Consider the following 21192-nt stretch of genomic DNA (forward strand, 5'->3'; position numbering starts at 1 on the left):
CTTCTTCCTCCTCTTTCTTCTTGGGTTTTGGTGGTATCTTGTAACTGGGTAGAAAAATCTGCATTGTGGGTCTTTAGGGGTCAGTTATTGGGTTAGAAAGGAAAATAATTTAGGTGTCACTTCTTAATTGGGCAGCTTAGTTTTTGATTAGACTTAAAAGGCCTTGTAACAAGAGATTGTTGGCCATTTTTGTGCTGTTTTTCCTGCATGCAGTCTGGTGAAGACAGTGTGCTGAAGTTTTGATAAGATAACAACAAACAGAAGCTGAAGACCAAAAAAGTCCAATGCATCTCTGGTTCCTGACACAGAACTGCTCCAGGAGGGTCTCCCCTGCCAGGGGAGCCCCCAGGGAGTTGCCCAACTTGGGGCCCACAAACTCACAACGGAAGGGTTAGAGCTGGAAGAAACCTTAAGGACCATCCAATTCCACCCCCTGAGGGACACGTTCCGCTATCCCAGGCTGCTCCAAGCCCCAGTGTCCAACCCGGCCTTGGGCACTGCCAGGGATCCGGGGGCAGCCGCAGGCAACTCTGGGCAACTGCCAGGGCCTCATCGCTCTCAAGTGAGAAGGATTCCTTCCCACTAGCGCACCCAGCCCCGCGCTGTGGCAGCGGGAGCCATTTCCCCCGTCCCGTCCCGTCCCTCCGCCCGTGTCCCCGGTCCCGCCCCAGCTCTCCGGGCGCTTTCTCCTCCCGTTCCCGACCTCCCCAAGATGGCGGCGGCCCTCCCCTCACGCGCCCTGCCCGCCATGGCGGCCAGCGGCGGACCCGCCCCTTCCCCTGACCTCCGCAGCATGGCGGCGCTCGCTGACGGCGGTCCCGACATGGCGGGCGGCGCGGGGCCGCGCCCGGAGCCGGGCCGTGTGGTGGAGGCGCTGGAGCTGCTGCTGGGGCCGCCCAGTGATGGCGGCAGCGCTGCCGAATCCCCCGGCCCGGAGCCCGCCCTGTGCCCGGAGACGCTGCGCAGGAACGCGGCGGCGCTGGAGGAGCGGCTGTCACGGGCAGCGGGCTGGGCCGCGCTGCGCGAGCTCCGGGCGGCCGTGCTGTCCCGGGCGCCCGCGCTGGCGGCCGGGGCGGCGGGCGCGGAGCCGGGCTGGGCGGCGGCCTGCGGGCTGCTGGCGCTGCTGCTGTGCCTCAAGGAGCGCCTGGCCGCGCTCGCCGCCGGCCCCGCCACCCCCGCCGCCGCCCCCGGGGCGCCGCCGCCGCCCGGCGCCGACACGCTGAGCGTGGCGCAGGAGCGGGCGGTGCGGCGGGCGCTGCGGGCCGCCGTGGGGCTGGGGCTGCTGCCGCACCTGCCGCCGGGGCTCGGGCCGGGCCCGGGGCTCGGGCCGCCGCCCGGCACCCGCGGGCCCCGGCTGTTCGCCGCCGTGGCCGCGCTGGTCGAGCTGGCCCGGCTGCCGGCCCTGGGCGCCCCGCTGCTCGCCCGGCACCTCCGTCTGCTCCTCTCCGGGCTCTGCGGGCTGGGACACGGCCCCGCCGCCCTCTGCCAGGTCCGTGCGACACTCGCAGCCCGTGTCCCCGCTCCCCGGTGGTGGTGTGCGTGTCCAGCCCGCTCCTCAGGCGGTTCCCGCCGTGTCCTGCCCGCCGTGCCCCATGTGAGAGAAGGAACAGGAGGCACGGAGCCCGCCGAGGAGCTGCAGGGCACCGGCACACCGTCGGGACCGGGGCTTCAGTGCCCAGCCAAGCTGTTCTCAGCGGCCCTGGTATGTTTTGTTCCAGGGTGTTTCGGAAGCGGAGCGAGCGCAGTGCCGGGAAGCCCTGAGGGACATCCTGGACCGTGTTTACCAGCCGCTGGCGGTGCAGGAGCTGCTCGTCCTGCAGGGACAGCCCAAGCAGGTACCCGGGGCCATCCCCGGCACGGGGCTGTCAGGGTCCGTACCCCCGTGGCTCCCACACGCCGAGGATGCTGCTCTTCTGGAAATGTTCTTACACCTTAAAAACCAGTCCCCAGCGCTGGCGAGGCTGCTGGGTGTGTGTCATTCCAGCCCTGCTGTGCAGGAGCAGGGTGTGGGTGTGTCAGGGACTGTCATCGCCGCACGTGCCACCTTGGCTTGGTACCCGCATCTGCCGTGCCCGGCCAAGCACAGCTCCTCCAAACCTCACCTTTCCCACTCGGGGGATGACACAGGCAACCTGCTGCTCTTTGGGGCTGTTCCAAAGCATCCTGGGGAGGAGGAGATGGGGAATCTCTTTAAGTGTTGTTTTAGTAAAGCCCCCATGGGGTAATGCCCTTAAAAGAATCATGGAATCCCGGAATGGCTTGGCCTGGAAGGGAACTCAAAGTTCATCTCATTCCACACCCTGTCATGGGCAGGGATACTCTCCACTATCCCAGGTTGCTCCAAGCCCCGTCCAGCCTGGCTTTGGACACTTCCAGAGATGGAATAGCATGCTAAGCACCTGAGGGCTGACCTCTCTCATTAATTCCTGGTTTGCTTTGTGCCACTGGATGAAGCAGCAGTTCAAAGCCAGTTTCCTGCGCTCTCTGTCAGAGCACGGGCTGTTTGCCCAGAGGTGGGCTTGGCACAGGTGTGTGCAAGCACGCTCCTTACCTGCTCCTTTGCTCCCTTGCAGAGGTGTCCGAGCTCCGGGGCAGCTCCGGCCTGGCTGCGGCGGCTGTGTGGGCACCTGCTCTCCGAGAGGCTGCTGAGGCCTGGCGGGGTGCAGGCCGTGGTTCGGGGGGTCTTGGAGGGCACAGACGGTGAGTGGGGGGCCCTGGGTCCCAGCATCACAGATTCAGAGGTGTCTTGAGACAGTTCATCCCATGAGAGGCCCAGAAGAGCAGAGCCACAAGAGCTGGATGGCTTGTGCCAGGCTGAGGTGACTTTGCCTCTGACTGCGCTGAGCTCCCAGACTGCTCTAGTTTGGGATACACGTATGTTAGAGGGCCACACTGAAAGGCTCCAGGCCTGTTTGTGCCTCGATGGGGTCACACACTGTGTGTGTCCAGAGTGGGATCAGTCCTGGGGAGTGCCCTGTCCCAGTGCCAGCGTGGTGGGAGCCGTGTTGGGCACGGGCCTGTGAGAGCTGTAAGGACAGTGAGACCCATCCCATCCCCTGTGCTCCATGTCCTGCCAGGGAAGAGGAAGCTGTTGCTCTCCACAAGCTGAATCCTACAGGTTTTAGTGCCAAAATCTCATCTGGCCAACTCCAACCATCCAAGCACAACCTCTCCCCAACTTTTGGCTCACCCACCTGGCTGTAGGAGTTGTTTTCCATTATCAGAGCTCTTGGACAGCAATTTCCCCCTTTCTCTCCTTAAGTTCAGGTGTCTCCTGAAAGAGCAATAAAAGCTCAAAATGCAATTTTTGGCTAGGAACACCTGGCTTCAGCCAGAGCTGTCCGTGGGTCGGAGCTGACCTGGGATTTCTGCTGCTGTCGTAGGTGGTGCTGGTGCTGAAGCAGCAGCTCTGGACTGGAGGAAATGCGATGCAGTTGGGAAGATCCTGGCTGCCTGCCCACAGCAGTGCCTGTCCCTTGAGGACTACTACAGACAGGTGTGCCCCCAGGTAAGTCCCTTGTCCCCTCTGCCAGGGAGTGCAGAGCCAGCTCTCAGCTTGGGGAGTGCTGGGGCTCTTCCTTTTGCTTGAGTGTGGCCTGGCTCAAGCCAGGAGATGTTTTTCTGGCAGTAGGACGTTCCCACTCTTGAATTTTCCATGTTGTATTGAAATGCTGGATGATGATGTCTGCTCACACGAGGTACTTGGCACTGTGCTACACAGAGCTCCATGTGTAGCTCTTACTTCTAGCTTTTGGCTCTGGGAGTGGGGCAGGCTCCTGGTTTGAGCCCTGCGTGTGGGAAGGACACTGGCTCTTTCACACATGGAATGTCATGCCAGCTGCCCAGCAAAGCAGCACATGGGTGGCTCCTTGGTTGCTGCGAGGCGCCAGGCTGTCCCCTCTGAGGGGTCGCTGATCCTTGTTTCTTTTTCCTTGCAGATTCTGGACTTGCTGCACATCCAGGACAAAGTGGCAGCGCGGCAGTTCCAGCGTGTGGCCACCACCACGCTGCTCACCATGGCCAGGGAGCAGCCACAGCTGGCAGAGAGGCACCTGCTCCAGCCCCTGCTGGCACCGCTCCGACGCTGCTCCGAGGCCACAGGTACCTCCCTGGATTGGGGAAGGGTCTGGTTTTGCTCCTCACTGTTTTTTGTCATTCCATCTGAGTTTTCTCAGGCCAGCAGCCAGGCAGGGGAGTGTGGCAGCCCAGCTCTCTGTGCTGACCCTGTCAGTTTGTCTGGGTACACCGTATTTACCCCTACTTGAGTCCAGTCACTGCAGCGTGGGAGCTGAGCAGTTTGCCTCTGCCCCGTGCTCCTTGGGAACCTCTCCCAGTCTGACATCCTTGTTTTGGGCTTCCAGACGGAAGCTATTGGTTCCCCACGCTGACCAGCAGCTCTCTGGGGGATCATCCATCATGGAGTTGTGGTCTGTGTTGATTTCCATGTCTCCTTGGGGGCTTACGACACTACAGCACAATTAGTATGGCTAATGAGGGCTGGTCTGTTCCCATGGGGAGGGAAGGGAGCTGTGGAAGTGCTTTTGGGTGCAGGGAATGGTGGGGCAGTTCTGCTGCTGGGGGCTCTGGGATGTTTTGGGGGGCTCACGTCTCTGCCCTTTGCTTTCAGAGCTGGCACTGGAGGATTTGACAGCAGGGGCCGTGCTGGTGCCAGAGGCAGAGCTGGGCAGCTGTGTGGAAGATGTGCTCAAGGTACCGTGTCTGCTTTGGGTGGGAAAAAGGGCTGGTTTGAGACCTGGTGAGCAGTTCAGTGTGTGTTGGGCCACACAAACCCAGTGTCTCCTGCAGTCATGCTCAGTTGTCTGGTTTTCATCTGCAGGAGTACCCCAGCCTTCACACGGGCTGTGCCAGGGCCTCACCACCCTCACAGGGGGGGATTCCTTCCCAGTATCCCATTCAATGCATCCTCTTGCAGTTGGAAGTTATTGCTCCTTGTCCTGTCACTCCAGGCCCTTGTCCAAAGCCCTCTCCAGCCCTCTTGGAGCCCCCTTAGGCACTGTAAGGAGCTCTAAGCTTTCCTTGGAGCACAGATCTTGGTTCTTGCCTTTGAGGGATTGGTGAGGTCCATCCTTGTGCTTCCTGTGAAGTATGAGTGTTTTTTGTGGGGGACTCTCCTGTGACACCTCCCCTCATAACTCCATTTCCTGCCATTCCCACCGGTAACCCCAGTGCCACACTGCATGCTCCAGCAGCTTCCTGCTCCACGTTCCAACCCAGAAGGACATCTCCAGTCCAGGAATTCAAATTTCAGAAGCTGGTGACTTGCTTCCTGGCATGCCCCGAGGCAGGCTAAGCTCTTAAATGCTGGGATTGTTGTCTATTTTCCCAGTAATGATCTGTTGTAACTGGCTGGCAGGCAGAGACCAGTCTGGAGGGCTGCTCCCTCCCAGAGCAGTGCTGGGGGGGGTTGGGGTGGGTCCTTCCTTAATGGCAGAGCACTAGGGGCCTGACAGCAGCCAGATTAGTGAGGGGACCCCAGGTTTGGGGGTAGGTTTCTTGCCTAACAAGTGTCATTTGATGCTTAGTGAGAAACCATCCTTGGGGCTTCATCGGGAGGCTTTGTGTACACAAGGGTCTGGGGAGGAGGAATGGCTCCGTGGGGATTAGCACGTGAAAACAGGTCTGTGTGCATCAATGGAGCAGGGCAGGGCCCTGTGGGGACCATTTCTCAGCCTCCTGGGAGGGTGCTGGATGAGGTGGAGGAGAGGAGCAGGGCTCTGCAATCACCCCAGAGCCCCTATAGCCCCCTCAACAGCCTCTACAATCCCCCCAAGAGCCTCTGCAACCCCCCCTCGAGCCTCCACAGCATCCCCAGAGCCCCTGTAATATCCCCCTGAGCACCAACAACATTCCCAGAGCCCCTGCAGTCCCCCACCCTGAGCCTGAGCAGCCCAGTGCCTCAGCTCAGCACCCACTAGCCCAGCTGCCCTGCTCGTGACTGATCTCTATATTTGAGATTTCCAGTAATTCAGTGAAGATTTGCTCATTCCAGGGGGCCTGTTGCATCCCTGGGTAAGGCAGGACCTTACTCCTAAAGAGCAGACTTCACAAAAAGCTGCCTGCAACCTTCCTGTAGCTTGGAGCCCTGCTGTGGTTAAGCAAATGCTTGGAGAAAGACGGTGCTGAAGGCGGGTTTTAATAGGGAATGTGGCATAATCAGGGAAGACAGCCTCCAGACTGAAGGAAGAGGCTGAGAGCCCTCCACCATCCTCCCTGATAGCTTCCCTGAGCACAGACGTGTTCCTGAGCTCCCCTCTGCCCCGTGCAGGTGTTTGACTCCCCTCCCTGTGCCCCTCTCTCCGTAGGTGTATGTGGTTGGGAATGACAGCTCGAGCCTGCTGCTGGGATCCTTACAGTCAGTCCTGGGAGTGGTGTTTTCCCTCTATTCCTTCGCCAAGCAGAATGTGTCATACTTACGGTAAGGGAGGGTTTGTACTCTGCTTCTGCTGGGGTTTCATCTGCTGGGCTCTGCCCAACTCCAGCAGCCACGCTCAGGGCACAGGCAGGAGCAGAGATCCACCTTCTCATCCCAAAGCACTCTCGTTCCAAGCAGGCAGTAACCACAGGCAGGGCACACGACCTCACTGGCAGCCCGTGCCCGAGGAAGCTGTTCTCTTGTTAGTTTTTGTCTTCCCTGAAGCCAGGATGTTCTGTGTAGAGGTGAGCGTGCCCTCGGGGAGCAGCGGGTGGCTCTGCCAGGAGCAGGGATTGTGGTTGTCCATGGATGGAGGTAGTGATGCTGGAAACTGGATGGAGGGATCTACAAATAGCATAAAAGCTGGAAAAACAGTTTAAGCAGTGCCTCTTGGAAGTACAGGGTCTGGGATCACTCTCCTCTGGTACAATCAGGACCTGCCTCCTGGCAGCTGATCCCCCATGCCATGCCCATACTGGTGTACAGTGGGAAGCACCACACGTGCCAGTCGTGGCAGGGACAGGGGTGACCAGGTGCTGGCTGTCCTGTCTCCTTGGTCCCCCCAGGCTTTCCCTGGAGTTAGGACCAGCCTGGTAAAAACATTCCAGGTGGGGTTGCACAGTTGCTCTGGTGATCCTGGCGTGTGGAGGCTTTCCCTAAAAGGTGTGTGTAGACACAGTCTCTGCTGTTTAATATTAAAGGCCTCGTTAATCACTTCAAAGAGCAGTGAGTGCCGTGACAAGTTGGTGGAACGCGCCAAGTTCACGCTGCTGCTGGGCCAGCAGTCGCTGCTTCCTTTGCTAAGGAATTTGGCAGGGATGACTGAACCCACAGCTGCCTGGAAGTGTTCGGGTTTCCAGACCCCTGGCACGGCCCAGTGCGGCTGCTTCACCTCATTAACCTGCTTCTTTCCTTGGCAGGGCTCCCCGTGCCACCTCAGTGCTCCCATCTCCTTCCTCCTCTCCCTTGGCACTGCCACCCAGCCCTTGTCACCTCGGCGTGAGGCGCAGGCAGGGCGTGCCAAGGGTGTTCACAGTGCTTCCTTGCCAGCCTGAAGTGTGGAGGAACCCAAATCCTTCCATCTGGGAGCACCAGAAGGGCAGGATGTGCTGCTGATTCCCTTAGAAACAGGCACAAATGCTTTCACTGCCAGAGCCAGGAGCTGGAGCATCCCAAGGAGAGCCCGTGGCTGCTCGGGAGCACTCCAGTCACGTCCCTCATCCCAAAACATGCAGGGAAGGTGCAGTGGGCAGAGCAGTGTCACCACTGGCTCCTTTCTCCTTGACAGCTCCCCGTGCCAGGACATCCTGCTGTGGTTCCTGGAGAAGGCAGAGCGGGAGCAGTCCCTGGCTGTGCTGGAAGGCCTGGCAGGGCTGAGCAGCCACGTGCCCACCCTACACCCACAGTGCCAGCTCCGTGTGGGCAGCGAGGGCGGTGCTGCCATCGTCGTGGAGGAAACCATCAGGTGAGTGCTGTGGGACAGTCCCTGGGTCACTCAGCACCCAGGGCTCTCCAGGGAAGCCTGGCAGAGAGCCTGGGCAAAGCCAGAGCCATCCCACAGGGTCTCATCCCTTCGAGCTTGGGCAGGTGACATTTCCACATAGCCCACAGAGCCAACGCAGCCCCCAAGTTCCCTGGACATGGTGCAGAGCTCTGACTTCCAGCCCCAAATGCATCACGCTCCACCTGAGCATTGGTGTGCACTCTGCCTGCCTGCACAGTGCCTGGGAAGGGGATGTACATTTCCAATCTCAACACCCCCCAAATTCAGCTTCCAACCTCCAGCCCGAGCCTGTCTGGTGACACAGTGAGCAGAGTCCCTGGGGCACAGGTGGCACAGTCACAACACAGACTGTGGCAGTGCCAGCGTCGCGGAGCAGCCACGGAGCTCCTCTGGCGCGGGCAGATGGCCTCTAAGTGGAGACAGAGCTGGCCATGCTGGGAATTAACTGCAGCCTTTAGTCTCCAGCCACGCCAGCTGGGATGTCCTGCAGCAGGAGGCTGGGTTTAAAGAGAGGGGCTGTGAGCTGGCAGGAGGGCCAGGGCAGCACTGTGGGGCTGGCAGAGGCACAGCTGTGCCCAGGGGTGTGCTGGAAGCTGGGAGCACCTGCAGCAAAATCCCCACAAATACATTTGGTTTGGCTTCTTTTCAAGCTTTTCCTGACCTGAGTTAGAATTACAGGCGTTTTTTTTTATTGGAAAAGACATTGAAGCTCATCTTGTTCTGCCCCATGCCATGGGCAGGAACACCTTCCACTATCTCAGGTTGCTCCAAGTCCAGTCCAGCCTGGCCTGGGTCACTTCCAAGGATGGGGCAGCCACAGCTTCTCTGGGCAACCTGTGCCAGGGCCTCCCCACCCTCACAGTGAAGGATTCTTTCCCATTATCCCATCTAACTCACCTTCGGTCAGTGGGAAGCCATTCCCCCTTGTCATGTCACTCTATGCCCTTACTCAAAGTCCCTCTCCAGCCTTTTTATAAACTCTCTTTAGGTACTGGAAGACCAGAATTAGAAGCAGTTCTGCCTTGCTTAAACTGGGACTACTTTAAAATTATTCCATACTGGCTCTGGCTCTGCCCATGCCCTTGCTGCCATGGCTCTGACCACTGCCTAACTTACCCAGCACTAATCCTGTTATTTATGGGCTCATGGTTTCTGTTAATGAGTGCAGGTTAGTTAATAAGCAGAGCCCAAATTACCTGGGCAATGTTTGGCTCAGCTGCCTCCAGGCTCTGCTGGGAAGTGCTGGGAAGGAAGGCTTCCAGGGAAATGCAGACTGGGATTTCACCATGCCCTGGAGTCTGGGTGTCAGGGGGTTCTGGGTGTGTGTTGGTGACACAGTGACCTGTTCCAGCGATGAAGATGAGGCCCTGTACCAGAAGATCTCCTTGGAGCAGTGCCATGTGGAGAGCCTGGTGGAGCTCCTGTCCCACTGCCAGAAGAGTGGTCTGGCTGGAGACTTCTTCATCCACTGCCTGAAGGTGAGGGCAGCCATCGCCTGGCTGGGGCATACCTGCAGGAAGGGATTCCCTGGACAAGCAGAAGGCAAAAGAGGGATCATCCCCCTGTGTGTCCTGGGCTATGGCATGTGCTGGAGCAGCCCTGTGTGCTGGCTGGGAAGCCAAGGAGTGGGAGCAGCCCTGTCCCTGAAAGGGTTAAACCTCATCCTCCCCCTGGGTTGTTTTAACTACAGGAGCATGTTTGAAGTGTGTTGGAGGCTGGGAATAATCCCTGTTGCTTCCTTGGCTCTAGAAGAGGGGCCCCATACCTGCTTCCTTTGATCTCACTTGGAGCCCCCCACAGTTCCCTCCAGGCCTGGGTTGGACTGGGATTCTGTGCCCCAGCCCATAGTCAAAGGAGGGGATAGGGATGGGACACCCAGGAGCTGTGGACAGCTCTCAGAAACCTTCATCTACCAGCTGGAAGGAGGTGGTGGTGTGAGGAGTCACCTGGCATTCCTGGCCCGGTGTTTAACCGCTGCCTCGCCGTGCCTGCGCTCCCTTCCCGGCAGGAGCTGACTCAGGTGGCTGCGGAGGACGAGGCGGCTCCAAACCCAGCTGTGGAGCCTCGAGGGAGTTTGCTGGAGCTGGAGCAGTACCAGGCCAGGCAGGGGAGGAAGCTGCTGGTCCTGCAGCTGGTGGCTGCGCTGTGCGAGGGCGTCTCTGACACCGTGTTCACTGACATTGTGCAGGTTGGTCGTGGCAAAGCCCGGGGTGATTGGCTGAACGCTGCCAGGAGCAGAGGCTGAAGGAGTTGGGATTGCTCAGCCTGGGGAAGAGAAGGGTCCAGAGTGACCTGTAGAGAGACTGCCAGTCCTTAAAGGAGCTCCAAGAGAGCTGGAGAGGGACTTTTACAAGGGCCTGGAGTGACAGGACAAAGGGGAATGGCTTCCTCCTGACAGAGGGCAGGGCTAGAAGGGGTACAGTGAAGAAATTCCTCCCTGTGAGGGTGGTGAGGCCCTGGCACAGGTTGTCCAGAGAAGTAACCGTGCCATTCCTGGAAGTACCCAAGGCCAGGTTGGATGGGAGCAACCTGGTTGACATAACTGTGCTCCTACATTCATGAATGGGCAGTGCCAAATTTATTAAATATTGTAATTTCAAAGGCCACTGGTGCCCCTTGACCCTGGTCCCAAAAAGGATTTTTAAAATCTTCCCCCCTGAGCCTGTCCTGGATGGGGTTGGTCGGGAAGGCAGCTGGACACCGAGGGCAGCGTGGCATTCCCTTCTGGATCCCCTGCAGATCCCCTGCAGATCCGGTGGCTTTGAACTTCCTCATCCTGTGTTTTATTGCTGTGTTTCCCCCAGTGCCCCAGCCATGCCAGCTCCCCGTGCTGCCGTGGGCAGGGGCGGTCGCGGCTCAGGCAGGTTTCCTCACGTTTCCTTCGGGACAAAGGAGCCTTTGTGTGCTCAGCAGCAGAGGGGACACAGCCAGCAGCGCTTTGTCCCCACCTGCCTCCCATCACACCCACCCGCCGGGCCGGAGAGTCGCGCTGGGAAACGGGGAAGGGTTTTTCCAGGTTTCAGGGTCCAGCCGGGAGTCTGGGATAAAAACCCACCACCAAAGAAATCCAGACAAAAAATCCATTCTCCTCCTGCCTGGGGTTGTGTTTCAGCGAGGCCCCGGGCTGGGACAGGGACAGGCTTTGAGCAGGTTCTGCAGTGTGGGGTTCCCTGGGGCGTTTGGGGGGCCCTAATGGGGTGGAAGTGAGTGGGATCCATCCTTCCAAAGCTGGAGCCCAGGAGCAATAGCTGCTGTGCCCCCCCCCCAACTGCACATTTATTTTATTTACATACTCTCCTCCATAACCAAGGTCAACTTGATTTCCTCACTGCACCAAGGATTCTCTCCTCCTGCCTGAGACACAACTGTGCCCCAGTGTTTTATTTTTCTTTTTTTTTCCATCCCACTTAAATTTTTTTTTCTAGATTATTTTTTTTAAGTTTTCATTTTTCTCAGTTGCAATCTACTGTTATTTATTCACAATTTTCCTTTATTTTTATATTAAATATAACTTCAACCCCTCCAGCTTGTGTGTCACTGTGTTGTGAGAGCAAATATTCCAATTTTTTTTACTTACTTGCTGTTTGATGGAATTTCTTCTCTGGAATAATTATCCCAGCAGGTACCTGAGCCTTTTATGCAGCGTTTTCCAAAGCCTTTTTCCACAGCCTCCCTCCTTGCTTAAGGGATGTGCTTAAGGAATCTGGCAGCTGAGGAGGAAATGCTGCCTGCACCCAGTGCCCTGGGGGTGGAAGTTTGGAATTTGGTGCAAGAGGACCTTGTTGTCCTCATACTTTGTTTTCTGAAATAGGAACACAATAATTCCTCCTTTGTTGCAACACACCTCTTAGGTAGGAGTGACCCTGATCCAAACCCTTCCCAGGCTTGTCTGGGAGAAGATAAGGCATGGAGACATCAACTCCCTAATTTCAGGATCTGTTAGGAAGGCAGGAAGTCTGTGGGATCAAAGGTGTTGGTGCCAAGTCTGGAGAAGGCCAATGCCAACCAGGCAGGATCGTTACACGTGGAATAAAAATATTGTGGGAAAAATCCCAAAGTAAGTGAGAACACAGGAAATGGCTCAGCTGGAGTGTCAGCTGTGCAGGGTAAGGGGGAGGCTGGTAGGGAGAATTGTAGACAGGGGCTGGTGCTCCTTGGCTCTGGGATTTCTAAGCCTTTACCCAGGGCAATTCCATACAGACCCACCTTGAGCTTCCATTTGGGACTATCCCAGTTGCCTTCCCAGCTTCCATCCCATGGTGGAGCCAGCCAGCCCCAGGGGGGCTTCTGCTGCCGAGAGACCCCACCAGTTTGACCATCACCTTGTCCCAGTTATGGACGTGACTTGGCTGAGCCCACACTGGGATTGGGGTAGCGGCAACAGGACGAAAATGGGAAGGTTTTCACAGAATTACAGAATCACAGAGTATTCTGAATTAGAAGGGACCCACAGAGATCACTGAGTCCAACTGCTGGCCCTGCTCAGACACCCCAGCAATCCCACCCTGTGCATCCCTGAGAGCGGTGTCCAAACACTATGGAATTGTGCTGGAGAGCTGCATGGGATGGGGAGGCTGGTTTGTATGGAATTGTTGTGGAGAGCTGCATGGGATGGGGAGGCTGGTTTGTATGGAATTGTGCTGGAGAGCTGCATGGGATGGGGAGGCTCGTTTGTATGGAATTGTGTTGGAGAGCTGCATGGGATGGGGAGGCTGGTTTGTATGGAATTGTGCTGGAGAGCTGCATGGGATGGGGAGGCTGGTTTGTATGGAATTGTGCTGGAGAGCTGCATGGGATGAGGAGGCTGGTTTGTATGGAATTGTGCTGGAGAGCTGCATGGGATGGGGAGGCTGGTTTGTATGGAATTGTGCTGGAGAGCTGCATGGGATGGGGAGGCTGGTTTGTATGGAATTGTGCTGGAGAGCTGCGTGGGACGGGGAAGCTCGGCTGGGCACAGAGGCAGCGGGAGCTGAGGGGAGCTGGCCGGGGGTGTCCCTGCTGCTGACGGCTGTTCCCTTGGCAGGTGCAGGAGTTCCTGGCGGCCGTGCTGCAGCGGGCGTGCGCCCACCCTGCGCAGGGCCCCGGCGCGGCGGCCGAGGCGCAGACCCTCGCCATGGCCATGGGGCTGGTGGCCGCCGTGCTCGGCGGGGCCGTCCAGGTGAGGGGCGAAGCTGGGTGGGTGTGGGGCAGGGGGGCTGGCACTGCCACGCCCAGCCGAGGGTGCCCTGGCTTGGGGTCCCTGCTTGGTCACAGCCTGTAGATAGATACAGAGACATAGATACATAATTTTTTTCCTTTGGGGCAGTGCCAGGGTGCTGACCAAGGATTCAGTCAGAGCAGGGCACCCCCAAGAGCCCAATTAATTAATTTATAATCTCTCCTAAAAAGGCACTGACACAGCAGTGCAGTCACATCCAGCATCTTTAAATACCAGCACTGCACCCTCTGCATCCCTACACGGTCACAGACTCTGGCTGCAGAGCATTGTGAACTTCCCATGCGGGCTGTACCCTTGAAAATCCCCTCAGACTTTTATATTTACATTTTTATACATATTTATATTGTTATTTATATCTCTCAGTTACCTTGTAATACTTATATATGTGTATATATATATATATATATATATGACCTCTGTGTCACTCAGTGGAGCTGCCATGGGAAGCAATGGCACATCCATTAATGTGCTGCCATCACTGAGCTGCTGGCGTTGTTTCACCACTGGATTTGCCCTAAGGAAGATCCAGCTGTTAACAGAAAAAAGATAATTTATTGTCTCTTATTGCTAAATTTCTAATACTGGGAAAAGAACTGTAGTTGAAGAGAAGTTAAAGCCAGAGTCTTGTGGCTGCAGTGGGCCCCTCCCAGGCAAGATCCTGCTCCCACTTTTGCGTTAATGGGAGTGATATAATTTGGAAAATGGAATGTGAAAGGTTTTGGAAGCAGCTACAGAGCTGATTGGGTTTCAGCAGGCGAAGGGTTTTATGCAATCGTCCAAAATCTCTGCTAAAGCACCCTTTTTCAGGCTTCACATCCCAGATTTTAGCAGTTAAATCCAGATTAGGGCAAGAGCTTCTCCAGCTCAGGACAGGTCATGGCTGCTGTGCTGGGAGCATCCTTCCAGGCAGGACTGATGGCAAGTCTGGCACAGTGCTGGTGGGAGGGATGTCCCTGGCTTGGTCCCCATACTCAGACACTGCTGTTCCTCAGGTTCATGCGCTTCCCATCTTCTCCCGTGGCTGCTGCCAGGGCTGGGATTGGCGCTGGGCAAAGAGGAGCTCGAGATGCCTGGAGCGCAGCTCCCGAGCTGGGGATGGGGCTCTGGAGCTCCTCACCCCCATGCCCACCCTCCTGGGAGCATCCCAGGGAGTGACCCCTCGTTACATTGCTGCCAGTGCTGCTCCTCTCCCTCCACAGCTCAAGTCCAGCGATTTTGCGGTGCTGAAGCGGCTGGTGCCGTTGCTGGAGGAGCTGTCCCGCACCTACCCCGAGCCCCTCACCCAGGAGCTGGCCTCGGACCTGCGCATCGCCATCTGCACCCACGGCGCCTGTTCCCCCGGCACGGTGGGCGCCGCTGCCGACGGCGTGCTGGGCAGGAAGCCGGGCAGGGCAGCACGGCGCCCTGCTGGCAGAGCCCCCAGCCCCCCGGCGCCGCGGCACGGGCACGGCAGCCCCTCGGCTCACAGGGAGAGGAGCAAGGAGCAGAGCACGCGCCGGGAGCCCAGCGCCTCTCCAGCCCCGCGTGCCGACAGCCCGGGCCCGGCTGGGCTCCAGGAGCTGCTGGTGTCGGCCTACGACCCCCAGCCCCCCAGCCGGGCAGCTGCCCTGCGCCGCCTCGCCAGCCTGGTCACCCAGAGGGATCCAGAGGCAATTCGGCTTCAGGAGAAGCTGCTGCAGGTACCAGGCTCCTGCTGTGGTCCCTGTCCCTTGCCTTGGTCCCTTGTCCCCTGCTGTGTCCCCCACCAGCAGAGCTGGTGCTGAGCAGGCCATCAGCCTGGAGATGGTCACGGTTATTGGAGTCCTCTGGCCTTGCTGGCCCAGCCCAGGGTCCCTGCTGATGGCACTTTCCTTCCTTCCAGGTGTTCCTGGAGAATGTGCAGCACGAGGACGCCTTTGTCTACCTCTCAGCCATCCAAGGTGAGCAGTGCCTGTCGGGCCAAGTGCCAGCCCTTTGTCAGGGAAGGTTTTGTGCTGTAGAGGCTCTGCGCCCTGGGAGTGAAGAGCAGGAGAGCCATTGCCAGGCTGAGGGCTCGGCATCTCCTGCCCTCTCAGGTTGTGGCTTTGTGCTGTTCCATCAAGCCTGGGGCCACGTGTGGGCTCTATGCCGAGTTCCTGAAGCTGGAGACTTCATCTCCCAGTTATTCTTACTCCCTGGAGCTGGTCACCATCCCTGTGCCAGGTCTGTGCCACAGGCTGGGGCTGCAGTTCCAGTACAGCGTGGGCACAGCCCTGGCACCCACGGAGGGGTCTGTTCAGCTGAGGCTGGCAGAGGAGCAGGACATGGGGGACCCACTGGTGCTCCCTCAGGGCTCTGCCAAGGTGTCAGCTCCTGAGTACTCACACCCTTTCCCAGGAAACCCTCGGGTCAGTGCTTGCCCCAGCACGCTCGGCACGGCCCCACAGCACCGGGCTGCCCGTGGGATCTGCAGGCAGGTGCTTCCTCACTGGTGACATGTGTGTCCTGTGTGACAGTGGATGGTCACAGTCCCCTGGGTTCCGTGGAGGGGACGTGCCATTCCCTTGGCCCACGGCAGTGCTGGCACCGCTGCCGTTGGGTTGGTAACCTTTGGCAGCAGCTGGGAAAGGAGTTCTTGCTGTGCTTCCCGCTGCCTGTACGGTCTTGAGAGGGATGGGTCTGTCCTTGCCCACGGCTGGAGCACAAAGGCTGTAACCGTCCCGGTGATTAATGCCGGTGCAGCTGCCGTGCGTTTGGTGATTAACCCTGATGCGGTTCCTTTGCAGCACTGACTCACCCGGCCCGTGGCAGCGGCACCTGTGCCATGCCGAGCCGTGCCGTGCCAAGCACAGGGCTGGGGGCCATGCCACACAGGTCCCCATATCCCGCTTGCTCCCTGTCACAGCAGCAGGGCTGGGGCTGCACCGGTGCTTGTGGCACCGCTGGGTTTCATGGAGCCGGACTCCAGTGATGTATTCCTGATGTGCTGGCCATCACACCTGGAATCCTGGGGTCAGTTTTGGGCCCCTCGTGACAAGACAGTCATTGAGGGGCTGGAGTGTGTTCAGGGGAGGGCACTGGAGCTGGAGAAGGGTCTGATCCCTGCGTCTGGGATATGATCTCTCATCAACCCCAGGGAGATGCAGTGGGCATGCAGCACGCACTGCCTCCTGCTCCCAGCCTGGGCCAGGTAAATCCAGCAGGGACAGAGACTGAGTGCACCATGTGCTGATGGCTAAGAGCTGGGAGCAGTGACCAGACCCTGTGCCCAAGCATTGGCTGCAGTTCCCAGCTGCCCCCAGTGCAGCAAGTCCTCACTGGGTCAAAGGGCATCACCCAGCAGCAGCGAGTGGACCCCTGCTGCCAACTGCTAAATTACTGATTTTCCAGTTTTTCTTCCCTCCAGGCATTGCCCTGCTCTCCAGTGAGTATCCAGAGCGGATTCTGCCCGTCCTGCTGGCACAGTACGAGTGCCCAGCACAGGGCACAGAGGACACCATGGCCGCTGTCACCAGGATGAAGCTGGGCGAGGTGCTGATGCGTGTCACCCGGGCGCTGGGTGAGTCCGTGGCCGTGGGCATGGCACTGCCCGCTGCCAGCAGCCACAGCACCACTTGGCCTCACCATTACCAGGGGGGAAGCCCACAGGGGACTTTTGTTGTCAGAAGGTGAGAAGGGTCTGAAAGCCAAAGAGAAGCTGGCTGGGGTTTGCCAGCAGCAGGAGCAGGATGACAGGTCCTGCCAGCAGCCCGCCATCCCCTCGGTCAGCAGCACCGCGCTTGGAGACTGCCGGGAAGCGCCCGGACACGCCGGGCTCAGAGGTAGAAGCTGGATGATGCCTTTCTGGCATCTGCTGTTGGGGCACGTCCTAAAATGCCTTGCCTGACTCTGTGGAGGAGGCCTGGCCAGCGGGAGCGCACAGCTGGAGCTGTACACGGCCAGGGAGGTGGCAGCAGTGCTGGGGCAGCCAGGCAGAGCTCCCTGGTCACCGGGTGGGCACTGTGTGCCTTGGCTGGGGATGCCCCTGAAGAGCCAGGACCCCCTGAACCCCGGGACTGTGACTCTCCTGTGGCCTGTGCCACATTCCCTGGCACCAGTGTCATCCCTGGGCTCTGCCAGCTGTGGCATCAGTGCCTGGCTGTGCCACCATCCATCCTCGCTGCTGGGATGGGTGCAGGGCATCCCACTGTGTCCTGTGGGGCTCCAGTGATCAGCTCAGAGCCCCTCAGCCCCAGACCTCCCCGGGCGATGTCCGTGTGTCTGGTTGCCCTTGGCAGCTGCCCTGGGGATGGTGGCACATCCTGCACCGCGCTCTCCCCGCTCGCCGTGGTGCCGCGGGCAGCTGCCCCTGCACGTCCCGGCTCGCCGGCATATTTATAGAACAAATTGCACCGAGTTGTTTCTGTTGCAAAGCTTCAGCATCTGAGAGCAAGGATTTATCCAGCACTTCCAGGATCGCTCCACAGCTCTCTGTGGCTCTGAGCTCTCCTGCTCTGCCAAGAGACTACCATGCCTCCCTCCTGCCCTGTGCCCATCCCTGTTTTCTGTCCCACTGGAGTGGCTTTTGCTATCTAGGAGGGGAAAGGAAGTGTTGCATGCCCCTTCTGTAGCCATCTGGCACAGAGGCTGGTGCACTGCTGGCTTTGGAGGGGATCCCACTCGGATCACCCTGCCCTGCTCATACTGCTGTGATTCCAAGTCCTGGGATGCAGCCACAGAGCATGATACATTCCCAGCAAGTCCTTGGCATCACAGCACTGCCCTGTGCTCCCCCACCCTGTGCCAGCCCCCAGCCCTGGGTGGGTGTACAGGGTGGTGGGGGACTTCCACTGCCCCCAAGGATCATTCCTGTCTCCACACCCTGGAGCATCCCAAGGCATCCACCCCACTGCCTCCATCTGCTGCCGGACACCATTGTCCAAGGAGTTTCTAGAGCTTGAGAGAGATGGAAAAACATAGAACTCACAGGCCAGCTGGCCTTCTGGAGCGTTCTTTCCAGCCCTCAAGGCTCTGCCCGGCAGGAGGTGTGTCCACACCTTGGGGCACACAGCTGCTCAGCTCCTGTGGGATGACCGCACTCCCGGGATAGTTGTGGATGCTGAGCACGGGCGTGAGCTCTCATTAGCAGCTCACACATCCACAGCGCCTCTGCGCGCTAATTGGGGCAGGGGATTGGGTGTGGATGGTGTCGGAATTCGAGATTCACACTTGGTGTGTTTGCAGGACTGTGAGTAAACCCCATGGGAGGACTGGAACGTGCCAAAGAGCCCCAAGTTCTGTGCCATGGGCTGTGTGCTGGGGGGCACAAGCCACACTCCAGATGTTGCATCCAGCTGTTCAGTGGTGCTGCAAGGCAGATGCCCAACCCATCTGTTCTCAAAGGAGCCAGGGCTTTGGCAAGGAAAGGTGAGCCTTTCCATGCTGGTGACACACAGCTCTGCTCTCCCTTGCAGGGGACATGGTGTTCCAGCACCGCGAGCCGCTGATCCGGGCCTTCCTGCGGGGCGCCCGGGATCCCGACAGTGCCCTGAGGGCCAGCAGCCTCTCCAACCTGGGCCAGCTCTGCCAGCACCTCGGCTTCCAGCTGGGCTCCATCATCCAGGAGGTACCGGCTCCATCCTTCCCCTGACCCTGCCTGGGGAGCATGGGGCCTCTCCTTAACGAGCGCATTTGTTAGCACATGGTTGGGCTGCTGAGGACCTGGAAATGGGACATTTCCATATGGAAACGAGACATTTCCATAAAGGACATGAGTGATAATTGCTGATACTGTGGGGTATGAAAGTCATGGGGCCTGAAGCAAACACTAGGGAGGTTCTAGCCCTGATTTTAGGTACGTGCTCCACCCGTGGCAGCCATTGCCAGAAGAGACCTGGGGGCACAAGTGGTGCCTGCCAGAGACACCTCCCGCTTAATGACACCTTGTTACTCTCCCGTTATCTTAATTATCAGTATCGGTATCACCAGTGTCACGGAGCTGGCCCTCACCCGCCCTGGCTGCAGGCTGCGGGTGAGATACACCTTCAGGAGCTACTGGGAGATCCCACTGGGGCAACTCCCAGGGGCCCAGCAGCCCTGGAGGCGATGGGTCTGTGCCCCGAGGCAGCCAGAGCTTCACACTCCCCACACCCCCCGGTGCTCCTGGAGTGAGACATCAGGGGTTTGGCACTCGGGCTGCTCCCCTCAGTTCCCGCTCGGCACCGGTGGATCCCGGCAGTTGATGTGATGCCAGGGAGCCACACGCTGCTATTTTGGGAAGGTGCGAGCTCTGCTAATTCTCCCGGCTGTCACTGCTGGGGTTTAATTAGATTCTTTTGGCTCTGCCTGATTGTTATACAGACTCCTATACAGCTTCCTGAGGCATCCGTGTGCCGCCTGGCCCTGGTGGGAGCTGCTCAGAGCCCGCACCCAGCAGGGCATGAGGGTCCCATCCTCATCATCCTCATCATCCTCATTCTTGGGACATGGCCAGCACATCAGTGGCTGCTCCGATGGGATGCCCTGCATCTCTCAGTCCCTGATGATGCCCCCCTGCCCTGTCCCCACAGGTCACCTGCTGTGTGACGGCCATAGCCCGGACGGACCCCGAGGCTGAAGTGCGAAGGGCCGCTGTGCACGTGGTGGTGCTGCTGCTGCGGGGGCTGAGTGAGAAGGTCACTGAGGTGGGTCAGCCCCTGCTTGTCCCTGGGGCAGGGACAGCCCCCAGGGGGCTCCTGGGCATACCTTGGGGAGGGCCCGTGCTCTGTAGGGGCTGCAGGGCTCATTCCCAAGCGGCTTCCAGGGAGAGTCCCCAGGGACTGAGATGCCCAATTTGGGCATCTCCTACTAAAGGGTTCCCTCATCCCACTAAAGGGATGCTGGGGAAGGGGGGCTTTGTGGGGGCGTCCCTCTGAGCTGCTGGGCCGTGCCGTGGACAGTGCCATGCCGTGCTGGGGGCAGTGCCAGCTCTTGGGAGCTGTGGGAGTTGTTCATCACTGATTTGACTTGGAAATGCCCGGTTCTTCCACCACTGTGGCCTCCCTCCGCAGTTCCCAGTAACGAGCGTGTTGGGACTCAGCTCCCATGGGGGAAACAGCCAGTTCCCCAGGGGAATCCCCACAGCTGGGATCCCGGCATGCCCCGCTGCCCCTGGGCTGAAGGATCACCACAATGTGCTGCTGCCATGTGGGGAAACTGAGTCACGGGGGGGCCGAGGCTGCGGCCGGCGGTGGCGGCGGTTGGTGCCGCGGTGTCCTGGCACCGGCAGCGCCGGGGGAAGGGGCAGCCCCGCGCCTGCCGGGGCTCGCCGCGGGGCGGTGCTGACGCCGGCCCCGCCCGCCGTGCCGTGCCCAGGTGCTGCGGGACGTGCTGCGGGACCTGTACCGCCTGCTGAAGCACGTGGCCACGGCCGAGCGCGACGCCGCGACGGTGCTGCACGCACAGCTGGCGCTGGAGGAGCTGGACACGGCCATGAGGAGGGTCCTGTTCCCCCCGCAGACACTGGAGAAGAAGATCGTGGTGCTGCCATAGTGGGGCTGAGCCCGTGGAAATGAACTGGTCCTGTTCTGGGGTCAGGGGCAGCGGCCCCCCCAGGGAAGGGCTTGCCGTGCCCTCCAGGATGCCGGAGGGGAGGGGAACCTCGCTGGGACGAGGTGTGGGATTAAACAGAGACTTGCTCAGCCCTGTGTCCTTGATGTCTGCGGGGCCACACAAAGCTCATGGGTGCCATCATGGTCATGTCCCAGACCCTGTGTCCTGTGGAAGGGTGGGCATCATCCCCAGGGTGAGCCCCGAGTTGGGCAAGCAGCTGGCAGGGCCAGTGCTTCAGGCTCCCTTTGGCTAGGCAGCACCAAATGTGTGGCTGTCCCCGAGGGGAGTCAGGAGGGAGGGGGGCTCCGCTGTCTGCACCCCCAGAGTGGAATTCTGTGGCCCCTCCTTGGCACTGTACTCAAACCACAGGAATGCTGACGAGTCTGGGGGCTCCCTCACCACAGGGTCTGAGGACGGGCCCCTCTGGTGTGGCACCAAGAGCCCCTCCATGCTGAGGAGGGGCTAAGAGACCCTGCAGGGTACCTGGCTGGGACCACCACTGACCACTCA

The 21192-nt window shown here is 59.2% G+C and overlaps 1 protein-coding gene across 1 annotated transcript; it reads left to right on the forward strand.

The window, feature by feature from the left end:
• Positions 1 to 793: 793 nt before the first annotated feature.
• Positions 794 to 20771, forward strand: TANGO6 (transport and golgi organization 6 homolog). The gene is made up of 17 exons (XM_053987045.1): positions 794 to 1489; positions 1719 to 1835; positions 2574 to 2700; positions 3384 to 3508; positions 3939 to 4101; positions 4628 to 4710; positions 6324 to 6436; positions 7722 to 7898; positions 9289 to 9415; positions 9946 to 10125; positions 12961 to 13095; positions 14355 to 14834; positions 15017 to 15074; positions 16520 to 16672; positions 18567 to 18718; positions 19662 to 19775; positions 20446 to 20771. The coding sequence occupies exons 1-17, from the start codon at positions 794 to 796 to the stop codon at positions 20620 to 20622; spliced, it is 3177 nt and encodes a 1058-aa protein (XP_053843020.1). The 3' UTR covers positions 20623 to 20771.
• The last annotated feature ends 421 nt before the right edge of the window (positions 20772 to 21192 follow it).

This window comes from Vidua macroura, chromosome 11 (genome assembly GCF_024509145.1).
Source record: "Vidua macroura isolate BioBank_ID:100142 chromosome 11, ASM2450914v1, whole genome shotgun sequence".
Lineage (NCBI taxonomy): Eukaryota > Metazoa > Chordata > Aves > Passeriformes > Viduidae > Vidua > Vidua macroura.